We start from the raw sequence: 27,558 nt of genomic DNA, 5'->3' as shown, positions 1-27,558 counted from the left end.
TACCCAGGGCAAAACTTGCCTCACAAGTCTGCTTCATTTTTTTGAAGGGGTTAATAAACATGTGGATAAAGGTGAACCGGTAGATGTGGTGTATTTGGATTTTCAGAAGGCGTTTGACAAAGGCCCTCATGAGAGGCTTCTAAGAAAACTAAAAAGTCATGGGATAGATGGCGATGTCCTTTCATGGATTACAAACTGGTTAAAAGACAGGAAACAGAGAGTAGGATTAAATGGTCAATTTTGTCAGTGGAAAAGGGTAAACAGTGGAGTGCCTCAGGGATCTGTACTTGGACCGGTGCTTTTCAATATATTTATAAAGGAACTGGAAAGGAATATGATGAGAGGATCAAATTTGCAGATGATATAAAATTGTTCAGAGTAGTTAAATCACAAGCGGATTGTGATACATTACAGGAGGACCTTGCAAGACTGGAAGATTGGGCATCCAAATGGCAGATGAAATTTAATGTGGATAAATGCAAGGTGATACATATAGGGAAAAATAACACATGCTGTAGTTACACAATGTTAGGTTTCATATTAGGATTTACCACCCAGGAAAGAGATCTAGGAATCATAGTGGATAATACATTGAAATCTTCGGCTCAGTGTGCTGCGGCAGTCAAAAAAGCAAACAAAGCTAGAAATTATTAGGAAGGGAATGGTGAATAAAACAGAAAATGTCATAATGCCTCTGTATCGCTCCATTGTAAGACCACACCTTGAGTACTGTGTACAATTCTGGTTGCCACATTTCAAAAAAGAGATAGTTGCGATGGAGAAGGTACAGAGAAGGGCAACCAAATGATAAAGGGGATGAAACAACTCCCCTATGAGGAAAGGCTAAAGTGGTAAGGGCTGTTCAGTTTGGAGAAGAGACGGACTGAGGGAGGATATGACAGAGGTCTTTAAGATCATGAGAGGTCTAGAACAGGTAAATGTGAATCTGTTATTTAACTCTTTTGGATAATAAAAGGACTAGGGGGCACTCCATGAAGTTAGGAAGTAGTACATTTAAAACTAATCAGAGAAAATTCTTTTTCACTCAATGCACAATTAAGCTCTGGAATATGTTGCCAGAGGATGTGGTTAGGGCAGTTAGTGTGGCTGGTTATAAAAAACGTTTGGATAAGTTCTTGGAGGAGAAGTCCATTAACAGCTATTAATCAAGTTGACTTAAAGAATAGCCACTGCTATTACTGACATCAGCAGCATGGAATCTACTTAGTGTTTGGGTACTTGCCAAGTACTTGTAGCCTGGATTGGAGACAGGATGCTGGGCTTGATAGACCTTTGGTCTGACCCAGTATGGCAATTTCTTATGCCATATTTATGAAATACCATTTCACTGACAGCCACCTTAGGCTTCGTTGATACAAACAAATGGATTAGCTTGTGTGCTGCACAATCCACTCAACCTACAGCATCTGATCGCATCTTAATTGATCCAGTTTTCAGCTTTCACCCAAGACAGAAGTTTCCCAATACAGAACAAAATAGAAATCAAAATAATTTCCTTTCTGCTCCATCCATCCCATGCTCTAACAGGCTAACAGGGATAAGCAGTAGGTGATGCTTCAATAGGACTATAATTGACCATGAATGGGTTGTGAGTTGTAGAAACCAAAAGGAAAGAAAGGAACTAGCAATTCCATGAGCTGTATTATATTTCACTCACCTTTAGCCACCGCTCTCTAATAAATATTTCTACCAGAAATACAGACCTTCCATACAAAGTCAATAAAGTGAAAGGATTAGTGGGTATTTATTTTTCTTAGGGAACTTAATTCTCATTTCTATTGCTCATTGTAAGGAACAAGGGAATGGAAAATTGAATACACGATAACTGCATTTTAAAACTACCTATTTCACACTTCAGCGAAAAAACGTATTTATAGATGTTAAAAAATACAAAACCTAATTGGGTCAGATCTATCCTCAATTAGCAGTGGCTAATTGGTTTGTAATAAAGCCTTCTTGTTTTATCACTAAGACGAGTTTAAGAACTAAACACACTTTGATAATCATGAGCTTGAAAATTAAAGAAAAACTTTAACTCTGTCTTCTATCAAATATAACCCCAGCTAGTCTTTTTCTCTTTTTCTGTTGTTAAAGAGAGCAATTTTTCAAGTTTATACTGAATGTCACACTGTTTCATTCCAAAAAATAATCTCCTGGAGAGAAGGCTCGCTCTCCCCATTTTCAATCTCTGAAGTTAATACACAAATTTATATTCCTTTCTCCCGCTCGCTCTCCTAAATTAAGAGGCGTAATTACTAACAGCGCTTGCCACAAACGAATACCGAGCCAAGGGAGACGAGGCTGTCACTGCCGGACGGCCTGCAGCCGCTCCCTTCCACCCTCCTCCCCTGCTCTTCTCTCAGGAGGAGGCTTGCCTATGAGGCAGCTGCTATCTTTTCCATTAGCAGCATTCGCTTGCAGGCAAGACCCGCAGCCCTAATTCCCTCCCCCCCCCCCCCCCACCCTTTAGAAAAACGCACACAAAACAAATCAAAATATTAGCTAGGTCTGTAAGGGAGCTGCTGCTGAGTGCAAACTTTATCTATTTATTTTTACAGCACAGAAACTAAAGGATGTATAAGACTGTAACCACTTACAATCTTAATACATCGGCGGGCAACGCTTTCAGTTGCAATAAACGTGCACAGATTTCTGCCAGTGCCAAATCAGAAAGCACCTATGTAAGGCCGCACGCAGCATCTTCTCTCACTCACCACCATTAATCTTGGAATGTAAAAAAATATTAGAACGCTGAATGGTCCGTGGTGATGCACCAGTGGCAATCAGGTTCCATGACAGACCCAGCTTTTGCTCATCTGCCTGGGACGGGGAATGCTGTGGATGCAGAGCCCCAGCTATCAATCAACAGTGACATATATTGGCCAGGCTTGGGGTAAACATGTCCGGGATCCACAGGGAAGCACAACCCGTGGTCCCAACTTGATGACTGTTGCTGCAGTAACTGCACTGCAACAAAAATAGGGAAAAATCCCCCGAGTAGCTGACAAGTAAAGTTTCACGGTATTGCAGGCCTAGCCTACATTTCTAACAGTTCCTCGTCCAGAACAAAAGGGGTAAACAAGAATGAGGCTCCTTTTAATTCTTTATTGAGATCTTCAAGAGGTACATTTGATTAGGATGTATTTGGAGATGACTGGGAAAAAACTCTCAGTGTTATTAAATGAGGCGACCGCTAAAGTTGAACCAAATATTAGTTTGATCACTTAAGTTCTTGATTGGATTGCTGCAAAGAGGTTGGTCAGAGTGAGTAATTTTTCTGGTAGAGCACCACGGTTTACACATCTGAATGTCTGGAGCTAAAGCAACAAGGGAAGAGATTAGAAATAAAATGGTGCAAGTCTCAGTGTGAAGCATTTAAAATAAAACTGAAAGGCGGTGGTGGGGGCTCAGCCGGCAGGGGACTCTTTCTCTACTGAGTGGTAGGGAGAGAGGGGGGGCTTTGAATCGGACAGGGAGCCCTGCGTGCAACATCTGTTCTTTTTCAGATGGTCGTCACCACTTAATTGGCTGTGACACCACATAACTGGCGATATTCACAAGACGTCGGTTAGGTTTCAGGTTATCCAGCTAACTTTATTCGGCAATATTCGGTGAGGCGTTTAGCTCACTGCACATCCAGGATTAGTTAGCCATTTTGGGGCTTTTTGAATATTGCCCTCTTAGTGACCAGATGGTCACGGACCATAAAGATATTTAAAAAAAAAAAAAATTGTCTTTGATTATCTTTAGTTCCTTGTTGGGCCAAGTAACAGAAGTGTCTGAAATGCTGTTGAGTCGTCGCCATTTTAATTATTATTGTGATTGCTCTTTGGAGACATCAGTGGTTTCTCCTTTGGCAGGAGAAGCGCTTGGAAATTTTTTTAGAGTCTATAGCAGAATTAGAAGAGAAGCTGACAAAGTTTAACATAGTAAACATAGCAAATGACAGTAGATAAAGACCAAAAAGGCCCATCTACTCTGCCCAAAGGAAATTTTATGCTCATGAATCCAAAGAAGATCAAATCCCCACAATACCACACTTATCATGGCCAGGTCAGCATTATAAGGATTACCTTTGCCTTGTCCTGAAGGACCTTGTGGACAGTCCTGGCAGTGAGAGAAATCTGCAGGTATGCACAGAGAATGATTAAGGGTCTATGACGGAGGCATTCTTTGGTGTTGCTCATAATACTGCTTAATTTTGAAAATGACTTGTTAGAAAGGACTGGTGAAGTGGGACAGTGGAATTGATGGTTTGTAGCAGGGAACATTAAACAGGCAATTTCAGCAACAATATTTTAAAATTCCCTTCTATGGAGAGGGTGCAGTTCTAATTCAGCTTGACAAATCCCTTTGAATATGGACTCTAAATCCTTAGTAGATAGCTACATAAAACAGATACATGACTGAAATTTGCAAAGAGCATCAAGTCAAATATCTTCTAGTCAGGCACTCAAAGTTGTCAGCAGTTGTCAGCAGTTTCTGTGCAATGGGCAGGATAGCGGACATAATCTCTTAAGATCTTCTTAGTCCTTAGTTTATACCAAATGAATCCCTTAGTGAAAAATCTTGTGGTTTCAGTTAAGTAAACTCCAAATCAGACGTGACATCTTGCATTATTTACTAAAAATAATAATAAAACCCAAAAGTTTTGTTACAGTTCCTCCAGAGGGACTCTGCCCCAGCACCCCCCACCCCCTTCACTTGCTAATCCATTTCTCTACTCACCCTATATAATCCCCTATAAACCCCCATACTTACCTATCCCGTAAAATGTCACCTCCTGCTGATTTCCCTGCTGCCATTAGCTGAAGCTAGTGACTTCACCTCAACCCCCGTCATTTTAAAAGTGACCAGGAGGGAAGACAAGAGGCGGCAGCAATCTAACAAGACTGGTAAATACAGGAGTGGGAAGGGGGGCAGCTTAGTGAGTGGGTGAGAAGTTTTTTGGTCCCAAGACGAGTCCCTCTTGCTCAGGTGTCCCAGGCTGGACCAGACAGCCTCCAAGTTTTAGGAATGCTTTCCGCAAGAAAACACTATGCCCCGGTCGTGTCCGTCCATCCGTCTGTTTGAGATCCCTTTCCTTGTAGTATTCTAGGATGTAATGCATGGGGGTGCTGTACTGGTAAAGACAGAGAAGGCAGGAAAGGCCATGGAGCCATCGCTCCAGTTTAAGCTTTCAAACTTCTTGGGTGAGCAGGCACTACAGGGCACTGTGGTGGTGAAAATTCTGTGCTAGCTGCCAGAGCAAATGGTTAGTTGCAAGCTTTGGGCTCACCTGACAGAATTTTATTTATTTTATTTTATTTATCATTTCTTATATACTGCACAACAGATTCCAGATCTGGCCAGAGCGGTTCACAATTATAAACAATTAAAAGTTTACAATCAATGTAACCATATGCATAACCATAAAAATCCACCCTTAAAACTACCGCACAGTACATTTAATAGTAAATCAAACCTGTACCCTTCCTAAACAGAAATGCCCGCTATCATTTTAAAGAAATTTGTAGAGACCCAAACTATGAAAGAAAAAGCCGGGCCTTTACCCTTTCCCTAATACTGAGGTAATTTGTTTCCAAAGGTACCAAATTCCATAGTTCTGGACCACCAACTGAGAACATCCTTTTTCTATTTATCAACTTGAACACCTCCTGCCTAATCAGGACTTATGTCAAAGCCGCTGATGTTGACCGCAGATTACAGGTAGGGACATAACTCCTGATCTTATCTTGTAGATAGCAAGCATCCCCTCCATTTAATGCCTTATACATCAAAGTCATTAATTTAAATTGTGCCCTCTTATCAATGGTGTCGCACTCACCCGACTCGGAAGGCCAATAATTAAAGGGGCTGACATATTTTGTACCACTTGTAAACGCTGTATCTTTTTTTTTTTCTTTTTTTTTAAGGAGACCCACCAACACAATGTTACAATAGTCAAGTAATGGACAGATTAATGCCTGAACTACCAATCTGAAAAGAGACCTTTAGAAAAGATCGAAACATCCTCAACTGTCTAAGTCTGAACCAAACCCTCTGAACCACTGAAGAGATGAAGGTGTCCATACTAAAAGACTTATCTACTAACACCCCTAAATTCCTCACTTTTTGACTTCTTTCAATAAATAGACCCCCTATCTTCAAACTAACTGGTTCCTTTGAAATAGCTTCCTTCCCTACATACAACCATTCTGTTTTCTCTGCATTCACTAAAAGCTTCTGAGATTTGAAACACCCCCAATATCCTCCTTAACCCTTTATTAATTCTATTCAACGATTCAGACATATCTTCACAAGGAAAACGATTCAGACATATCTTCACAAGGAAATTGTCAGCTTCAACTGTATTTTGTACATCTCCTTCCCACTTGAGTAGATAGCCCTTCCAATCTGTTTAAAATTAAAAAATAGTAAAGTTAGTGCACTTGTTAACTTTACCACATTTAGAGGGCAGCTGGATATTTCAGCACATGTTGTGTTGATACACTTTTTTTTTTAAGCTTTATCATTTTCATACTACATTGAGAGTTAACTCATTCTTTAATACACGAGTATAGAAAATGTGTGCTACATTTTAGCACATGCTTTATTACATTGGCTTCTCACTCCAGTCATCGCAGCAGCTGTCCTCGACTGGGGCCCATACACCAGAACCCTGCATTCATGGGCTCTAAATCCAACCACTAGGTATCACCTCCGCATGATGAATAGGATTCGCTTCCCCAGGCAGGCTGCAAACACCACCTCCTCGGCATTCCTTGCTCTGGCAGGTCTGGAGAATGGAAGGCTTGACCTGGGAATCAAACCCAAGTCCTCCACATAGCTATGGACAGCACTGCCATTGAGCCACTGGGCCAACCCAACGCTTGTACTCTAAACATGTGCAAGAACACAATTCTAAATTTTATGATAATGTTGAGGATTTACAAAAAGAAAATCAGCAGGAGAAAAAAGATTCTTAGAGGAAACTTTAGAAGTGCCACAAACAGGATACAGAACTCTTCCTTTCATGCCATGTGCTAAATGGAAACACCTCCAATATGGAATAGAAGGAGAATATCAAGCCTAAAGCAGAATTCTTGCATTGCTGTCTTCCAATGTAGGATAAAAAGAAGAGTCTAAGATGCTCTCATGCCTCTGTTAAGGCAGATGAGAACTCTGGATGGTTCATCAAGACCTTTTGGATTATGCAGTTTTTCGCTAGGTTGAATGGAAAAGGCTCCATCTCCTGTCAGTGCCAATTTCCCTGCAGCAAGGTAGGCAAAGATAGAGTTCATATAGCATCTCAAAGCTCAGGTCTTCAGAGAATTACTGTCAACATATCACGAGCTATAGCCTGTACTAATACAGAAGTGTAGGCACACACAAGAGGGGATGGAGAAATATTAATGACGAAAAATAAGGCCTTCTTTGATTCAATACTGCAACCTCACTACTTGATATTTCCTGGTAATGCCATTTTTTGCTCATTTGAATTCTGAACTCAAGAAGAGTATTAACTCTCGAAAGTTAGTCAGGAAATGTATTAAGTTAGTCCAATAAAAAGGTATCACTTTATACAGGGTGGCCCATGGAAATGTAGCCTGCCTCCAATAACTGGTATTGGAGGCGGGCTACTTTTCCATGGGCCACCCTGTGTGTATATATAATTGTTTTGTTTTGTTTTTTTTTTACCAGATCTATTCTGCTTTAGCAGTCTAAAAAAAGAATTGATAAATAAATTTAAATTTTATTTTCGTGCAAGAAATACAACCACACTATACAGTAAACTATTTGGGTGTAATTTGATGTTTCTATTGTTTTGAAATATTTTGTTTTTTGGGAAATATTACAACATTTTATTTATTGTATTTTTTATTCATCAGATATTTTGAAAACTTTTATTGGTGTTTGGGAAATTTTGGATATTCTGTTTAACAGGTTTGAAATATTTATTCTTTTTATGACTATGATTTTACTATTATGATTGATGTTTTATATTTCTTTATTTTATTTTTAATGTTTTATGAAGATTGGTAATGTTTTGGTTTTCTATTGTTGCTCTGCATATAGCAGCTTGTGGGTTCCAGTTCAGTTCTTCTCAGAATGTTTCTATTTATACTTTCGGTCTCTTTATTCTATATTTGGTCAAGGTCTCTCTGTGTTTTCCATGTGTGATTGAGGTGAGGTATTCTTCTACCATATAATTTATCTGTAGTGATCTATAGCAGTTTGATTTGCTCTGTTTTCCTAATAGGAAGTGTATTAGTGTTCTAGGGCCTGGTGTAATATGTGCACTATTACCTTTTCATAGATAAGGTTGTTATTGTTTGAGTGTTGGCAGTTAGGATTGTTTTGGTGTGGGAGCTTTACTATATTGCAGTGGTAATTCTGTTTATTCATGGCTTTCTGAGGGCCAAGCCCACACCTAGCACACATTATAAAAAATTTAATTCCATATGAGTTCTAAGTGTCTTTTTTGCAGGATTTTCTGGTTGGCACCACAGCAGTGCATGTAAATATAATATGCATGTTGTGATATTTTTGCCTCAGAAGACTGTACTTTTGAATGTTCTTTTTCATGTAAAATCTGTTATAAATGCATAATTGAATTGTGTGTGCGCATCTTTAGAGGGTGTGTGTGTGTGTATACAAGGCTGTAAGATTTGCTTAGGGTACTTAATGGGTTCTGTTTGGGGGAGGGTGCCAGTTTTTATAAATATAAATTGCTGGAGGGAGCTGGGATTTTTTTTTGATTGGCTTGGGACAGAGTCTGAATGATGTGGGGGTGGTGGGGTAGGGAGCACAGTACTTGTTCGTACAGGGCAGCAAAAAAGCTAGCACCAGCCCTTAACACTTGCATGGAGTTTGGATGAAGGCTCACTCTTCAGCTGTCTGTGCTGTATTCATACTTTGCAAGACTGCAGCTCCCTGCTTTACTTAGAGTGATTAAGTAGGTGGAGATCTATTTTTAACGTAAAACAGATCAGAACCAATAAGGAGGCTTTTAATGATTTTGTTTACCCACCAACTAAATCTAAAAAATAAAAATAAAATCCTGCTAGCATTGCTGTGTTAGGTAGCTTAAACTGAATTTCTGGGAACATGGAACAAGTGTCTGCAAGCCTTGAAAAAGGGATTAGTGTTAACCTTTGCTTCCATTCTGCTTTTTGTCTATTATTTTCTTCACACTTAGTCACTCTTGCCTGCTGGTCTTATAATGTGAGCTAATTTACAGCAGCAGCCGCCGCAGCAAACCCCTCCTTCGCTGAGAAGCCTAATCACTACGTGCGGCCCACTCTGCTGGTGGTCTCTTCAGCAACTCATCTCATGGAGCTACAGGGTCACCTGCTTTCCTCGGGATGGGATCTGCTGTTTGCTGCTCCAATTGGCTGTTGCTAGGGCGACTTCGACAAAGCTGCAAATCTCCGAGGAAGTAAAAAAGCTTTAGTTCTTCTTTCCTGAACCCTGGCTTAGAATTCCACGCAGTGCTTGCTTACTCACACACCATGAGGATGCACAGCAAACACGTTTTCGCATACTCTACACGCTGCTTCTTGTGCCTCTCCAACAATATCTTAACAGAAAATATGTCCAAAGGAAGACATTAGCAAATAATTTTACGAGGTTGTGTAGAGTCATGCTAATTAATATATTTTGGTGTGACTGGACTTTCAGCAGGAACAGACAGCATTGTGCCTGCGTGCACATCTCCAGGATACACAGATGTCATATGATACAGTTTCCTTCTAATCCAGGTCAAGTATACAGAACATTTTTTTTTTTAAAGTGTCCAAATTTCATTAAGTGACCAGAGTAGATGTAGCCTATCTAGATTTCAGTAAACCTTTGATACTGTTCCACACAAACTGCTGAGCAAACAAACTGATGCAGGAGCTGGAACATAAATTAAAAACTAGAGGAGAAGATGGTTGAGCAACAGGACCCAGAAAGTAGTCGCCAATGGGTTCCACTCTGAAGAAGAAAAAATTGCTAGGTCTATCTTTAAAAGTGATATTGTGGAAGAACTAGAAGAGAAAGTCAGCCTGTTTACAGATGATATCAAAATCTGCAAGAGTAGACATAGCAGAAGGGGTTAATAAGATGAATGATAATTTTAAAAAAACAAACTGTAAAAATGGTCAAAGATATGGCAACCACACTTCAATAAAAATGCAAAATCATGCATTTAATATGCAAAAATCCAAGGTAAAATATATTTTGGAAGTGAAGAACTGGCTTTCACCAAAAATGGAAGACTTTGAGGTCATCCTCTGATGACCTTAAAGTAGCTAGTCAGTATGATGAAGCTGTCATGGTTTCGCCTGTTTCACAGCCTCAGTCTGCTAGGTATGACACCTTCTGACCAGCAGAAGCCTCCAGTGAGCTCTGTTCATAGCTATCCAAGCCATCTCCTCACCGGCCGCCTAACTCAGCCTGTGGTGCAGCCACCTCTCCACAGAGGACCTCAGCGAGATTAATCTCCAGCCTTGCCAAGCTCTGCTTTACTGCCTGCACCACACCCAAGCTCCAGGCCTATGTAAGCCAACCTTGCCCATTCATCTTTGCCTCTTCATGGACTCACTCTTGCTCTCTGACCTGGCTGCTGTTTCCTTGTACCTTGCCTTGTGGCCTCCAGGCCTTCTTGCCTATGAAGGCCTCTATACCTAGGGACTTTCAGGTGTATTGCCTAGCAGCCTATGGACCTCCAGCCTTGTTGCCTTCAGGCTTCTGTGTTCCTTGTTGTCTTGCTTTGTCCTGGTTCATTCCTGTCTGTCTAGTCTTGTCGTGTCTTACCCATTCCTGTCTGATTCAGTATCCTTCCCTCAGCTCCCTGTCTGTTCTAGGATCCTTTCAACAGCTCCCTGTATGTTCCAGTTTCCTGTCCACAGTTCCTTCCGTGTCCCAGTTCCTGCTTAGTGTCCTGCCCAGTATCCTGCCATACTTGTATCTCTCCCTAGTTGTGCTCACTACCTTGCCTCTGTCTATCAAAGTCCCAGTCCTTGTTCCGGGTCCAATTCCAATATCCAGGCCAATCCTGTTCCAGCCTTGCCTTCCAGTCCAGCACTTATACCAAGCTTTTTCTCGTCTAGCTCCTGTACCAAGCCCAGCCTGCATGCCATGTACAAGCTTCCAGCCTATGTCCCAAGCCTTGCTCCAGTCTGTACAACCTTGTGCCAGCCTGGTTCAGCCATGTTCCCATAATACTGACTTGCTATGATGTACTGCAGCAGCAAAGACCTACTGGCCCCCAGAACCCAGGGGCTCAACCTTCGAGGGAGGGGACTAGCTAGGTCAAAGACTGGTCCTGCCCCACATCCAGCCATGCAGTCCTGTACCGCTCCTGGGGTGATGTAGCCCAAGCAGAGAAATCACTTGGGTGAACGAATAATATACTTGGGTGCATTCAGAGGGGCACCCTACAGAGAGTAGAAAAAAATATGTAATATTACCTGTCTACAAGTCTCTGTGAGACCCCATGAGTATTGTGTTCAGTTCTGGAGACCATATTATTGAAAAGGACATTGGTAAGGCAAATTCAAAGGATGACCATAAAAGTAGTACATGATCTGCACTATAAGAAATGCACAGAGAGGCTTGAGGAAGCTAAAGATGTACTCTCTAGACCAAAAGAAAAAAGATCTATGATACAAACATTCAAATATTTAGCAGGCTTCAATAAACAAGGAAACATTATCCATAGAATGAAAAATTCAATGACAAGGCATCACATCAAATGAAGCTGAAGGGAGGGAAACTCAAAAGGAATGAGAGAACACTTTTTCACCAAGAAGGTGGTGGACACTTGGAACAGACTTCCAACAGAGGTTATAGGAGTCATAACAGTGGCAGAAATCAACATGCATGGGACAGACACAAAGGAACAATAATGGATGAGGGAGGAAAAAGCTACAGATAGAATAAGGCTCCTGACAGCACAAATGAGCAGACTGGGTGGAACCTATGGTCCTTTTTTTACTGATATCATCTATATTTCTGTGTTTTGTGCTTGCCACTTGTGTTCCTGAAGAAAAACACACCTGCGTATGTAGCCCACACACAACACTAAATTAATGATTTTGAGGCATACTGTTTTTCTGACCAGTCCAAATAATATTAATTGGTAAACTGTAAATCAATTTAAGAATTCTTTGTGAAGACCAAATTATGAAACACAAATCACATACACAACTGACTGAGCTTCCAAGTCAGTTTGGCACTCATCTCTTTCACCCAAAGCAAAGGAATCAAAGATGTATGATACATAAAGATACTTTAGAAGCTTTTCTCATTATTTACCTGATTTATATTCCACCTTTCAGCCACCTCAAAGAGGATTACATTCAGGTACTGAAGGAATTATCCCCAGCCTCCCCACCTTTCTTGGTTTACGTCTGAAAGGTTTGTGTAGTTCATTTTTTCCCCCATCTAGTTTTCACCAGGAAACCATTATATTCAGCTTGCAAAACTTCTCCCTATCTTCCTCCACCTCTTTCCTTAAACAGAGAAATTAAGAAGGGCATAGCAGAAAATTTGAGAGAACTATCATACTCAACATACCCTGGGGCTTCTAAGCGAGCTTCATTCCTGTCAGGGTATGTGCAAAGTTAACCTATTTGGAGACATCAATCTGGAGAACTCATTGCAGAAACATATTGTGGCCGGGATCGATACACAGCTAGTCTCTTAAGTGTTGCCAGAAGTATAGTACTAGGATCATGCTCCCCTCTAGCCCAAAGCAGCATGAAGCCAGGATTTTAACTCAGGTCTCCTGACACACCAGAAACACTGACCATCGGGTATGACTAGACTGGCCTCACTTTTGAGCCTTTCAAAACTGCAGAGAACGATGAAGTGAAAGTTGGGAGGGAAGATGATCTTCACTCATTGTAAGCATGCTGAATGCGCCTTATCAGATCTTAATTTCAAATCCTGCCAGGGAAGCATGACATTAAATAAAAAAATGTTTTCCTTCAACCAGTGTTCAACTGCCAGCAAAAACAGGTAAATCTCAAGATTCAATGCAAGTGTGCAGAAGTAACTCAGAAGAAAAAACACATTGGTGAATTATCTCAAAAGCTCAGCTTCTGAGAGCCCAGCTAACCAATTAAAGGTTATCAGTCATGCACCACTATCAGGATCATTCAATTAAACCCTCTGACAGCACCTGATTCATCAAACTGATTAACTGCCAAGCAACCCCTACGGACTCCAGACTGAACAATCAAATGCCTAAAAATATATATAAAAGAAAGTATAATGCAATAGTAGGCAAACTTTGTTTCCTGAATATGTTGTCAGAATTAAAGGATATAGACAGCATTACGAAATGCTACAGCTAATAAACTGGTGCTCCACAGTCAGGCATACGAGAGAAACTGCACCCAGCTAAAAGGTAGATTATCCTCCTCTCCTCCAAACAGCAGCAAAACCTTCACAATGCAAAACCAAAGGGTCATATTACCTCTTCCAAAATTACAGATGACGAAAGACGTTTTGACTGTACACATCCCCAGCACTGAGCTCAGACTGCAATTACAGCACCTCTGATTTCCTCCCATCAAACTTGAGAGTACAAGCTACAATGGCAGAGCAGACATTGCATCCCCCACATAATGTATTTTGATGTATGATTATATTTATTTATGATTAGTAGGATGTATTTGATTATTTATTGCATTTTGTTTGTGGTAAGTCACTTTGGGTTGAACTTTCATTTGAGGAAGATGGTCTCTAACTCTAATGTAATATTACAGAAAGGCATCAGAAAATATACATGCCCAATACGGACCATTCATTTCATCACCTCTGCAATGCCACACATACAGTAGTAAATTAGCAATGAGCTGTGACCAACTTATATGAGAGCTGACTGCATGAAAGATTTAGCATTAAAACAGAGCCCTTTCTACATAGTAATGATGGCAGATAAAGATCAAATGGTTCATTCAGTTTTCCCAGCAAGTAGTAAGTGTCGCGCCATGCAGATTATCCCCATGCGTTCTATTAAAGGTAGTAACTGCCGCTCCATGCCAGTTGCCCTCATCTATTCTGTTAAGGATAGTAGCATCTGTTCTATGCAGATTACTACCCGGCATAAAGGTTACACCTAAAGTTAACATATATTACCCCTTTTCTTCATTACCAACCTCAAGCCTTTAGGGATTCGCAATGTTTATCCAATCACCTTTAAATTAATTTGCTGTGCTCATCCTCACCACCTCTGACAGGAGGGCACTCCAGGTAACCACTACCCTCTCTCCATGAAGAAATATTTCCTAATGTTGGTTCTGACTCATCTCCCCCTGGAGCTTCTTATTGTGACTCTTAGTTGTAGAGCTCCCTTTACAATGGAAAAGGTTTGTTTGTGCATCTTTAATACCTGACCGGTATCTGTAGGTCTGTATCAAATCTCCCCTTTACTTCTCCTCCTCCAGGACATACATATTTAGATCCTTCAGCCTCTTCTCATAGGTCTTCGAAACAGACTCCACATCATTTTGGTCACCTTCCTCTGGACCATTTGTATTCTGTCCAGAACTGAGCACAGTACACCAGGTGGGGCCTCACCAAAGTTCAACCCAAAGTGACTTTTAGAGTTAGAGACCTCACCAATATTTTTATTTATTTAAACACTTTTATATACCGAAGTTCGTATGGACATCACATCAGTTTACATAAAACAATAGGGAAGAAGAGGAAGAGAAATCAGAAGAAAAAAGTTACATTATAACAAATATCTGATTAAATAAAAGAGGATAAGAGAAGAGAAAAGGAGAGAGAAGGGTGGATAGGTAAAGGGGGAGGTGCTAGAGGAGAAGGTAGCTGGTTTAAGAAAACATAGAATTAACTCAAAAGGTGGAATATGTACAGTGGAGGGGTAGGAGGTTGTCACATAAGAGTGGCGGGGTGTTAAGAGAAGGCCTGTTTAAAGAGCCAGGTTTTTAATTTCTTTTTGAAGGTCTGGATGCAAGGCTCAAGTCGAGTTCCAGTGATGGGGGCCGGCAATGGATAAAGCATAGTTTTTGGTAGGAGTTGAGGTGTGTGTGTGTTTGGCGGGGGGAATGAATAGTGTGCCTGTGTAAGAGGATCTGGAGAGTCTGGTGGGAGTGTGGAAGTATAAGGATTTGTTTAGCCATTGCATGTCTGGATTGTAGAGGGTTTTGTGGATTAAGGTGAGAGTCTTGTATAGAATTCTAGAAGAGATGGGGAGCCAATGTAGGTCTTTTAGGATGGGAGTGATGTGATCGTATTTTCGAGAGTTAGTGAGAATACGGGCAGTGGAGTTTTGGAGCATCTGTAGAGGTTTGAAAGAGGTAGCAGGAAGGCCAAGGAGTGCATTGCAGTAATCGATCTTGGAGAAGATTACTGCTTGTAGAACAGTGCGGAAATCGTTTATGTGGAGGAGGGGTTGAAGTTTTTTAAGTACATGGAGTTTGTAGTAAGTCTTTCAGGGTGGAGCTAATACATTTTTTGAAATTGAGGTTGCAGTCAAGGGTGACGCCTAGGCTTCGTGCTTGGTGGAGTAAGTGGGAAGAAGGGGAGGGGGGAGGGGGGAGGGTTGTGGGTGAAAAGGAGAAGTTCAGTTTTTGAGGTGATCAGTGCTAGATTTAAGTTTGAGAGAAGATTAATAGAGGATAGATAGTTTTGCCAGGTTTGGAGAGAGGCAGTGATAGACTTGGTGATAGGCATGAGAATTTGGACATCGTCCGCATAGATGTAGTGGGTTAGGCCGAGGTCAGAAAGGAGATGGCAGAGGGGCAGCATGTAAATATTGAAGAGGGTTGATGACAGGGAGGAGCCTTGGGGGACCCCACGGGTGAGATTGATGGGATGGACTTCATGGTTGCCTATTTTTATTTTGTAGGTTCTATTGTCAAGATATGATTTGAACCAGTTGAGGGCTAAGCCAGTAAAGCCAATCTCAGCTAGTCTGCATAAGAGGGTTTTGTGGCAAATGGCGAACGCTGAGGAAATGTCGAGTAAGGTAAGGATGTATGATTGGCCGTTGTTAAGACCTTTGATAATGGTGTCGGAGAGTGAGAGAAGGAGGGATTCGGTATTAAAGTATTTCCGGAATCTGAATTGTGAGGGGGAGAGAATGCTATGTTTCTCGAGGTGTTCAGAGACCTGGGTGTTGACTACTTTTTCTAGGAGTTTAGCAATGAAGGGGAGATTAGAGATGGGTCTGAAGTTGGCAGGTTCCGTGGGGCATAGGTTGGGGTTTTTTTTTTAGAACGGGTTTGATTATGGCCTGTTTTAGGATGTCTGGGTCAGTTCTGTGGGTGAGAGAGGAGTTTATGATGTCAGCTATGGGTATGGCTAGGGTGGAGGAGATCGATATGAGGGTGTTGGGCGGAATGTGATCAGTGGGATGGGCTTCTGGTTTTATTTTCTTAATGAGGGTTTCAGTTTTGGAGGCGGAGGCGGTGTCAAAGGTGTTGATGGAGGTGTTGATGTTGACAGAGGGGATGTGGAAGTTAGGGTCAGGTGGTGGAAGGTTCAACATGATGTTGGAAATTTTGTCATTAAAGTATTTGGCAAGGGTGTTGCATTTAGATTTGGATTCAGTGTCAATTGGGGGAGAAGTAAGGGGTTTGGTGAGCTCAGAGACATAGGAGAAAAGAACTTTGGGATCATAGAGGAAGTTGTGGATCTTGTTGGTATAGAAATCCTGTTTGTTTTTTTGGAGAGCAGTTCTGTATTTGGGAAGAGTGGATTTGTAGGAGGCAAGGAGGGTTGGGGAAGGGTCCTTTCACCAGATTTTCTCAGCATTCCTTAGGGTGCGTTTAAGGTTTTTGAGTTCAGGGGTGTACCAGGGTTTCTTGTTATGTGAGTAGGGGTTTACTGGTTTAGATATAAGGGGACAATGCTTGTTGGCAATGGTGGAGTTGATTTTCGACCCAAAAAAGGATTGGATAAGTTCTTGGAGAGAAGTCCATTACCTGCTATTAATTAAGTTGACTTAGAAATCAGTCACTGCTATTACTAGCATCAGTAGCATGGAATAGACTTAGTTTTAGGGTACTTGCCAGGTTCTTATGGCCTGGATTGGCCACTGTTGGAAACAGGATGCTGGGCTTGATGGACCCTTGGTCTGACCCAGTATGGCATGTTCTTATGTTCTTATTAAGGGCGAGGTCTGGATTAGAGCAGTCGAGATCATCTAGCGCTGTGTTAAATGCGGTGATGAGGTCTTCTTGGTTGCATGATTTTCTGTACTGAATGAAGGAGGTGTGGTTGGAAGAAGAGGGGGAGGGGTTCTGTTTATGGAAAGGGATGATTTTATAGAAGAGTGATCGGACCAGGGTACTCGTGAGCATGAGGGGGGTTCTGTGGGGTGGAAGGAGGAGTTAATGAAAATGAGGTCGAGGGTGTGACCAGCTTTATAGGTAGGAGTATTGATAATTTGTTTGAAGCCCATGGCATCTAGGGAATTTAGAATGGCTTCGCAGCTAGGAGAAAGAGGGATAGAGTCAACATGTAGATTGAAGTCGCCTAGGATGATGGCTGGGGAGTCGAAGGTCAGATTTTTGGTAATGAATTCAGTGAGGGGAGAAAGGTTGCTTTCTAGGAGGCCAGGGGGTGAGTAAACAAGGCTTAATTGGAAGCGGGGTGATTTGAATAGGCCAAATTCAATTTTGGAGTCAGAGTTGGAAGGTTGTGGTTGGAGATTCAAGGTTTTCTTAGCGGCAAGGAGGAGGCCACCTCCGCGTTTCTTTTTTCTAGGAATGGAGAAAATATCATAGAGGTGGGAGGGGAGTTGGTTGAAATTCACACGCACAAGGCGGAGAGGGAGGGGGATAGGGCCTCAGCCACTACGAGTCATTAGTCCCACAATATACTGTTAGCTTCATGGCCCGAAACAAAAACTTCTGGACAAACAGTGAAGTAGTACAAATACTAGTAACGTCATAAGCATCAATTTATCTGAAACCAAGGGAGGGTATGGGAAAGGCCAGGGGAAGGAAGGAAAAGAGGGAACTGCTGTATTAGCAAACTGGGTGCAATATCATCTTACTATTTACAACAAAACACTTCCCTTTTCCTGTTGGTTATTCCTCTCTTTATGCAGCCCAGCATCCTTTGGGCTTTAGCTATTGCTAAAGAAGATAAGATGTGCCATGCTGGGTCACATCAAGATCCTGTTTCCAGCAATGGCCAATCTGGATCAAGTATACGGCAGATCCATTGCTTGGAGGAATGGATCTATTTACATTCGTCCATAATGTATGAAAGTTCAAGCCTAGTTATCCTAGATCATCAATGATTCCTACATTAGAGGAATGAAAAAAACAAAACTGTCCTGCACTGGAATGAAGAAGCAGAGTTCAATGAAACTTTAATGAGAGCAGTTACAGCAGCAGGCTCATTTCTGTAATTGAACTTTTAAACAGTTTATTTCTTTTTAATTTGAGGAGAATGTAGTGTCTGATCCCATGAGCCTCACTACTGTTTAAAAATAGCTGCAACACTGAATCCCAAAAAGCGAGGGCTCCTCCCTTGTACCAATTAAAGCTGCCCTGTGACGCTGAAGTTCCCAAACATGTATTATGCCATCTCTCTGGTTATTAACATGGAGTTGCTAAATGTCCCTAGGCTTATCCAGCCCCACTGGTTTCCCCCCCCCCCCCAGTAAAATGCAGATGTTGTCTCTGACTATAATGTACAGTTGATTGCTGAGCACAGGGTTTCTGTGCCACACGAAATCCATGGCGGGAAATGTTGGAATGGAATCAGCAAATTCACAGGGAGATGGCTAGTATTTTACACAGTCCAATGGATATATTAGCAGCACGGCATGGCATCAATTTGAGGTTTCTTTGGATGGTATTTTACTTGCTTCGCTAGACACAGGCTTCAGGCCTCTTAACAAGAGCCCCACCATTTCTAGGAATGTTTAAACATTTCAGTATTTCACTGCCTCTCCAAGGCCCTGACCACCAGGTCCTCAGCCAGCAATAGAACTTGCTTGCTCCCAGACATCACGTTCTCAGCAGGTATTATACTTTCTATGGGGTCCTTAGCTGATACGTTACCCTCTTTGGAAAAAAGAGAACTTCAGGCATTTCATATGGCATTTTACCTGCTTAGCAAAGTCCTGATTACAGATTTCACAGCTAATAATTCAACTTGTTTGGAAAGAACTGATCACCACCACAGACAAGCTATTTGCTAAATTTTCAACAATCTGATTGTAATGTGCCCCCCAAAAAGTGTATTAAACAGGTACAAACACTCAGTGGGTCATCTTGTAAGTTTCCAGCATACTTTAAATTATTCAACGAAACCAGATGAGAAAACCAGTGCAGGAAACATCCAAGAGCTCACTGACAGAGAAGTTCACAAAGAGCTGAAATTCCATCCCTGGTCACGGGCTTACAGGCCGAGCTCTCTACCAGCTGTGCCTATGAAAAGCCATCTTGCTTTTGATACCCTAAGTTTGTTGCAATCAGTTGTACTGGCTCAATAAGGGGACCTCAACAACTCAAACAAGTTACTTTCTGATGGCAAAAAAAGCTGAGTTAGGAATCTGACTATAAGCTGGATATGGGGAACCCAGTTACAATCTTCTGGTGGGCTCTGTGTTTCAGTTGCTAGATAGTTAAAAAAAAACAAAACAAAACAGGTCAAGATTTAAATAAAAAAGAAAGAGCTGAAAAAGCGATCACTTAGCAAACCACATAAAAAAAAAAAAGAAACAATAGATAAACGATATAGACTCTCTCTGCTAAAAAAATATAAAATCCCTCCCAATGATTTACAAAAGCAAAAAAACAGGGAGCTTTGATCCCCACAGCCTCATCACCATCACCCCCCCCCCCCTTAATTAGAGGGTAATCTCTCTTGGATTCACCATGTTATCTCCATGAATCCTCTGCTGGGAAACAGTACTACAATAAAAGCTCACATGCTGGCGCTGAATTACACCGTGGGAAATCGGAACAAAACAGAACTAATCAGTTTAAAATAAATATCTAAAGGGTGGTGAGCAAAAGTCGCACTTCATTGTTATAATTATGACTCCACCATAATTGCTAGTGCCATTTCTCTTAAATCGAAAAATAAACACTAGGTTCAACTCCCTGAAGGATATAAAATATTAGAGGATTTTTTATGGCTGTAATCACAAACTCATTTCTTTAGCCACTCCTGGCCATGTCTAATTAGGGTGAAGTATGTTAATGATACAGCAGCACAGCCTGCAGACGCTTTGAGTTGGGATATTAATTGTGTTTAGGGAAGGAAGCATGAATTGCGCTTATACAAGCTAATCAGTGATGGGTTTCTTAATTAATATGGGAAAGTCAAAATGTCTTTGTCTTGTCTACTGCAATTAGCTAAGCTATATAAACTTTTTCTCCATAGTAAACTGACTTTTAGCAGGGAAATAATTGAATCATGAGACAGAATACAATTTGCTTATTATCTCCGCAGGTGTGTCACCACTTGTAAGCGGCAACATTCCTGACACTTCTGGTGGGACCCCTCATGTACGTTTCCCATCGCTGGAGATCTACAATGCCCAGTCCTCAAGCACTCAGTTTCCATTACTGACAAACAAAATATGCTACCATGGCGCTGCCTTAATTTAAACAGAAGTCAGAGAAGTTGGCTCATACAACTGTATGACACTGCACACAATTTGCTATTCCATGCTATGCCCACCCCCTCCTTTAAGGAGAGGACCAGATGAGCCAGGAGGGCACCCCACCTCCTGCTCTCCACCCCTCTCTCTCCCACAGCAACAGATGCTGCTGGCCCCGGTAGCTGCCAATGCTGAGGGGTGGTCCGTGCCAGCTCGGCTCTGCCTCCTCCTCCTCCCTCACTTTAGCCGTACCCGCCAGTGGGCAGAGAGACCTGGAGTCCAGCCAGGAAGTAGCCAGCTGGATGCATGGGCAGTGGCAAATCATTCCTGCAGCCCCATGTGAGTAGCCAAAGGTGCAAGCCCACAGTGTCCTCCTTACAGGGGTGCCCTCACAGGGTCATCCTTGGGGAAATGATGGGGAGTAACGGGGGAGGGTCAGGGCAATTGCCCTGGACCTAACTCCTTAGAAGGCCCTGCAAGGCTGCAGAGTAGCCACCCTTGGCATCACGTCCTCCTCTGGGGGCTAGCAGTCCATACTGCAGTGGCAAAGATCATTTGACAACTGTGAGGGAACTTTGTGTGTGCAGGGACTGCCAACCTCTAGTCAACTTCTGCAGCCTCGCGGGAATGGGAATGAAACCAAAAAAAAACCCCTCCACATCAACTCTTGAGGTAGGGGGAGGAGTGAAGAGGAGCCTACATCATCAGATTCACTCTGGGCCCACAGCCGCTTAGGGTTAGCCCCACAGGGATTCCCACTCCAAGGTTTCCCAGTGCACTTGCAGGGCCACCTGCAAGTGCACTGGGAACTTTCTTTCAGTTATCCTCGCACACTGCCCGACAGGGATGCTTCTTGCAAACTAACCCCGACAGGGACGCCTGTGCTAGGCTATCCATGCACACTCCCTGACGGGGACGCCTCTTTCAGGGTATCCCAGGACACTGCCTTACAGCCTCATCTCTTTCAGGGGACTCCTACACAATACCTACCAGGCTTACTTCTTTCAGGGGACCCTCACACACTCCCTGACAGGCTCACCTCTATCAGGGGATCCCCACCCACTCCCTGACCTGTTCCTGATTATTCCTGCACATTCCCTGATGGGGGACAACGTTTTGAGGCTATTCCCACACATTTCCTACAGGCTCTTCTCTTTCAGAGTATCCCCCGCACACTCCTTGCCAGGCTCACCCACACACTCCCCCTGACAGGCTTCACCTCTTTCAGGGTATCCATGCACCCGCATAACAATATTTCCCTTCTGTATTAAATATGAACTGCATGTCTGAAATAAATGCAATCAGAGAAAAGACAGGTATGAGAGAGTGCTTAAATTTTCAGCAGTATGGGGTATACCCAACAGATATTAACACCCCTCAGAATGAGTGAAAATGTGTCATCTGTATGCCAGTTTTTCAGAAGCAGCAGCCTGGGCACCCACTAGACCGTGTGATCATACCTGACAGGTGTTTATTCCATTTCACTTAGAGCCAGTGACAGAGCCGGTCCCTTGTCTGATTGGTGAAAAGCAATATCCAGATCTGTCAGGACATGGGGCAAGAAGCAGCCTTTTCATATCTACCCAGCCACAGCAGCTCAGCGTCAAACCACCAAGAAGTGTATTAGTAACAAAGAGAAGAGGGAGAAATGGGCTTTGCTGGGAAGAAACCAAATCACAAGCAGCAAAAATAGTTGCAGAAGTTGTCAGCTTAAATTCATTTGAAATACAATCCAGACGAGGGAATCTGCTACTTGAGCTGGGTCATCTTAACAGTCTCTCCAATAATTCTGAAGCAGAAGGCACACGGGATCTTCACAAAATAAAAGAGAAGCTTCACAAACTCAAGGCTACATAAAACCCCTAGTTAGTATGGATGCAAAACTGGCAGGGAGGATGACAGTCCTAGAGACATTCCCTACTGACAGGAGAGCTGCAAGATTTACCTGAAATAAACTCAATCTCCACTTACTCTTCCCAATTATTCTGCACATACGATGCAGATTTAAAGAAAGTAACACAAGTGATACTCCAATTTTGCACAAGTCCTGGTAGAACAGTATCTGAAACGAGGCAAGCATGGATAAATACAAGTGATCTCAGAGAAGTATGGGAACGGTAAGGCTAAATAAATTGAATGGATGGGCAGACTAGATGAGCCATATGGGGGGGTTCTTTTGCCATCACATTGCTATGTTTCTTAAATCTATTCTATTCACTTTCTTGCCAGCTGTAAACAAGTAGCAGAACGGTTACGTCTGACCATCTTTTGGTTAAAGAAGAATTTTCATTAGCAAATTTCAAAACGGCTCATTGTCAAGCCTGGTGAAACATGCTACCCTAGCTGTATGACGGATTTTAAAACCCAAGTGGGTCATGTGCTAGCTTTCCAAGAGGAAGGTTCTATGTTGCACCTGGGAGCGTCCACTTTGTGCCACCAGTAGTGGAGCAGTCAGTGATGTCTGCCGGTCTCCCAGTTCACCCAGTGAGGCTGAATATGCTCACGTCTCCTGTGGCTGCTGAAGCATTAAAAGGAGGCTCGTGCAACAGCAAGAAGATAAGGCTTACCATACTGGGTCAGACAAAGGGTCCATCAAGCCCAGTAGCCTGTCTCCAACAGTGGCCAAGTCAGGTAACAAGAGCTGGCAAGATCCCATGGGATGGATTCCAAGCTGCTTATCCCAAGAATAAGCAGTGGATTTCTGCAACTCTGCCTTAATAATGGTTAATGGACTTTTCCTCCAGGAACTTGTCCAAACCTTTTTTAAATGCAGTTACACCAATATCTTTCACCACATCCTCTGGCAATGAATTCCATAGCTTAATTATACATTGAGTAAAATAATATTTTCTCTTTATAATTTTAAATGTATTACCCTTTAACTTCATTGTGTGTCCCCTGGTCTTTGCACTTTTTAAAAGAGTAAACAATTGATTAACGTTTACTCATTCCAATCCACTCTTTATTTTATAGACCTCTATCAAATCTCCCCAAGCTGAAGAGTCCTAACCTCTTTGGACCATGATTAACACTGAGGTCCACATTCAGACACAGTCCCGATAGCAAAGTTAGCCAGATAAACTGGCCACACTACGGACTATAACTGGCTAACTTTAAGACAGCTCTTTGGTTTGACTAGGCTGAATATTGGAGTTAGCTGGATAATGTAGCCTACTCAACTTTTCCCCCAGTTACGCCTCCCGAACTCCCCTAACTTAACTAGCTAAAATCTAACCGGCTAATAAGTTAGGAGGGTAGAATTTAGCCAAATAAGTGCTTAAGCCTTCATTTAGCCGGATAACTTCTGAGTTAACTGGCTAACTGGATTTGAATATTGATCTCTATGTTACTAGGCAACTGCACAGGTGAACAAGGCCACAAACCACAGTTGTACAAACATAAAACCACATAAAACTGTAGATGTCAAAACTATTTTAAAAAGTCCATTTTTCATTTCATCTCTCATCATTCGGGTTACTGTACATGAATGCTAGAAAAAGGAGCAGCGGGCTGTGGAAGAACCTGGTTCATTATGAAATAAAGCTCTTTTCTTCTAGGACCTCGACAAATGGCAAAACGCCAACATGAAGAGAGCCCAGTGAGGCATAGACAGCCATGAATGAGGCCACCCTGTCCAGGACATAAAAGCAGACACAGAGTGCTGCCAGCAAGCTGTCTGTGGCTTCAACTCGTCATCTTAATCACCCCTCCTCCCCATCCAAAGCTGTATCTTAGATACTCACAGTCTCTGCTTGCTGTTTCTTATTTCCCATCTCTTCCAGAGCTTTCAAGAGCTGAGCCTATATGCAAAAAAAAAAAAAAGAAAGAAAGAAAAGATTTTTTTTTTAAGGCATTCAACTCATGGTTAGCATGTTGCACCTTACAGTAGAATATGAGCTTGTGAATTAGTTCTCAAGAACTGGCCAGGGAATGGCGATACCTAGTGGCCAGGCTTAGGGCCTACAAATGCAAGGTTCTGGAGTGGGTCTGGGTACATGGCCTCGGGGTCAAGGATTGCAATTACAATGACTGAGCTAAGGCATCACGAATCTTTGCCCCTGTACTGATGGTTGTTTGCAAAAGTGAAGTGACAGAAACACAGGAGCGTTCAAGTGAAATAAAGAAAAAAAAATATCAAGCAAGAAGGAAAAGAAAAGCCATTGAGAGAAATGTAATCAATGGCAATTCAAACACTGAGCATATATTAAAAAATATATCTAACTTTGTAATGGCTACAGGGCTATGACAGAGTACTCTCTACTGGACTGTTGCTCGCTCTGCAGGAGCGCTCCCAGAGAAAGCAGGCCTGCTCAGCCTAATGAGGAAAGTAACCAGGTCACTTGTTCAAGAAAACAGGGCTCGGGAATTGGGTCCTCTAATAACAAGCAATCCTGATAAAACAAGCAAACTGCTTGTCTAATTTAAAATCCCTTAGCTTCAGGGTGCAGAAATGGGGGACAGAGCAAGTCAAACAGGTTGAAGAAAGAAAAACCATTATAACAAGAAATAAGTTAAAAAAAAAAAAGTCCCACTGATTTATAATATTTATATTCCACCTATAATGGCCTAGGCTAAGCAGTTACAAGTACATAGTTAAAATACAGAAACAATAAAACAGTTAGAAATATTAAAGCAAAATTAAACAGTATCATCGCTCTACTGCAGCAGAAAAAGCTTCCTGAAAAAGAATAGCTTTTAATTTTTTTCCAAAAACATTTAAATCAGTTATTGCCTTAAGATCATCGGGAAGAGAATTCCATAATTTAGGACCAATTTTGGAGATGGTACGACAACGGATCTCTTGTAACTGAGCCTCCGTTGCATCTGCTACTATTAAGAGGTGCTGCGACACCAAGCATAAGCTCCCGTCTAGAACATATTTTTTTGAATAAATTTGCTAAGTAACCTGGAGAGTTATCTTGGAATGATTTAATAATTAGCATGACGACTTTAAATTTTGATCTCTGAAGCACCAGTAACCAGTGTAAATTTTGCAACCCCAGTGTAATATGGTTAAATTGACATATACTGGCAATCAACCTGGCAGTGCAATTTTGGTGGTTTTATAAGACTTGAAAGGAAAATTGGCTCTTACCTGATCATTTTCCTTCCTGTAGTACCACAGATCAGTCCAGACTCCTAGCAGGGCCAGGAAATAGAAGCATGCGGCATGACCAAGAACATGTGCTTAGTGCCTGAAAACAGCCCTTCACAGCACCGCCAAAATGCAGACCCTAGGAAAACTTGCCTGTTGCACCACACACCATTGGTCACCTGTCCTCCCCAAACTAAGCAGCAAAACAGCCACAGAGAAAAAAAATTCTTACTTTTTTTTTTTTCCTTAATAAACTTTACCAGCAAAAGAAGGGAAGCAAAAGAAATATAATATTCCCCTGCGTCCTTGATGGAGCAGACAGCTTGGAGAAGAGACAGCTGAGGGGGGATAATGCAGAGGTCTTTAAGAACATGAGAGGTCTTGAACGAGTAGATGTGACTCGGTTATTTACACTTTGGAATAATAGAAGGACTAGGGGGCATTCCATGAAGTTAGCAAGTAGCACATTTAAGACTAATCGGAGAAAATTCTTTTTCACTCAACACACAATAAAGCTCTGGAATTTGTTGCCAGAGGATGTGGTTAGTGCAGTTAGTGTAGCTGGGTTCAAAAAAGGTTTGGATAAGTTCTTGGAGGAGAAGTCCATTAATGGCTATTAATCAATTATACTTAGGGAATAGCAACTGCTATTAATTGCATCAGTAGCATGGGATCTTCTTAGTGTTTGGGTAATTGCCAGGTTCTTGTGGCCTGGTTTTGGCCTCTGTTGGAAACAGGATGCTGGGCCTGATGGGACCCTTGGTCTGACCCAGCATGGCAATTTCTTATGTTCTTATGATCACCAGCGGATCACATGCTAACTTGTGAGAGCTGAGGGATCTGGACCACCAGATGTCAGCCACATGGTATCAGGAATGAGCTAAAGAAGGGTCAGCAACCTCCTGCTCATCCGCTTCGACCAGGGAGGATAGCCCCACCAGGACCTCACAATTCCCCAGGAGGCTCCCTTTGAAATTTCTCCAAATCTTATGCTCTCTTTTACTTTTTTTTTTTTCCTATTCAGACTGCAGTTTTTGCACTATCTGCCAGAGACAGAAAAATACTGAGGGACTGCAGGTGGCACTCTTAGGTTATACAGCAGTTTCAATAAAACTATCTGTCTCCATCTGCTGGCAGGGGTACAAAACCCAGGAGTCTGGACTGATCTGGGTATGTACAGGGAATGGTGGTTTTGGGCATCTCCATATATAAAGAACTGCAATAATCTAACGTAGAAAGGACGAATACTTGCACAATTGTTCTAAAATCGTCCTGTTCCAAAAAAGGTTTTAGATGACATAACTGTTTTAATTTGAAATAGGTACTAGTCATAACTGACCTAATTTGTGGAATGCAATTCAGTTGATCGTCAAATTGAAATCCAAAAGATTGTGTACTTGTGTGGTAAATTTTATCATAACCCACAGAATGGCAAATCATTGATTTCCACTGGTCTAGGATTTTTTTTTTTGTTTTTTTTTATCCACATTATCTAGGTTTTAGCTAAGTTTAAAACTAACACATTGTCGGACATCCAGCTGATTGATTCTATACATCTGACAACACTGTTTGGTTATCAGGAAATCGTCTACTAAAAAATAAAACTGGACATCATCCACGTAACACTTAAAATGAACATCAAAAGAGTCAAGCAAAGTTCAAGGGAATAAACAAAAATGTTAAATAATGTGGGTGCTAAAATAGATCCTTGAGATACTCCACTAATTGTGGAGTACCAGCTAAAAGTTTGATTTGCAATTTTCACTAGCTGAAAACAATCTAAGAGGTACGACTCAAAGCATAACAGGACGGTACCAGAGATACTAATTGCCCTTAACCTTGATGATAAAATTTGATGATTTACTCT

The 27,558-nt window shown here is 41.9% G+C and overlaps 1 protein-coding gene across 5 annotated transcripts in view; it reads right to left on the bottom strand.

Moving 5' to 3' along the window:
* The window catches only part of MAD1L1 (mitotic arrest deficient 1 like 1), an 841,854-nt gene that overhangs the window by 523,091 nt on the left and 291,205 nt on the right, over positions 1–27,558 (bottom strand). For all 5 annotated transcript variants that reach the window (XR_003852570.1, XR_003852571.1, XM_029576299.1 and 2 more), the window contains one exon: positions 24,340–24,396. Coding sequence is in view for 3 of the 5 variants with exons in the window: in XM_029576299.1 (XP_029432159.1) it covers positions 24,340–24,396 (57 nt within the window). In the remaining 2 variants the exon portion in view is untranslated. The remainder of the gene's footprint in view (positions 1–24,339; positions 24,397–27,558) is intronic.

This window comes from Rhinatrema bivittatum, chromosome 14 (genome assembly GCF_901001135.1).
Source record: "Rhinatrema bivittatum chromosome 14, aRhiBiv1.1, whole genome shotgun sequence".
NCBI lineage: Eukaryota > Metazoa > Chordata > Amphibia > Gymnophiona > Rhinatrematidae > Rhinatrema > Rhinatrema bivittatum.
The sequence above is the reverse complement of the archived record's forward strand: the minus strand, read 5'-3'. Positions and strand labels throughout refer to the sequence as shown.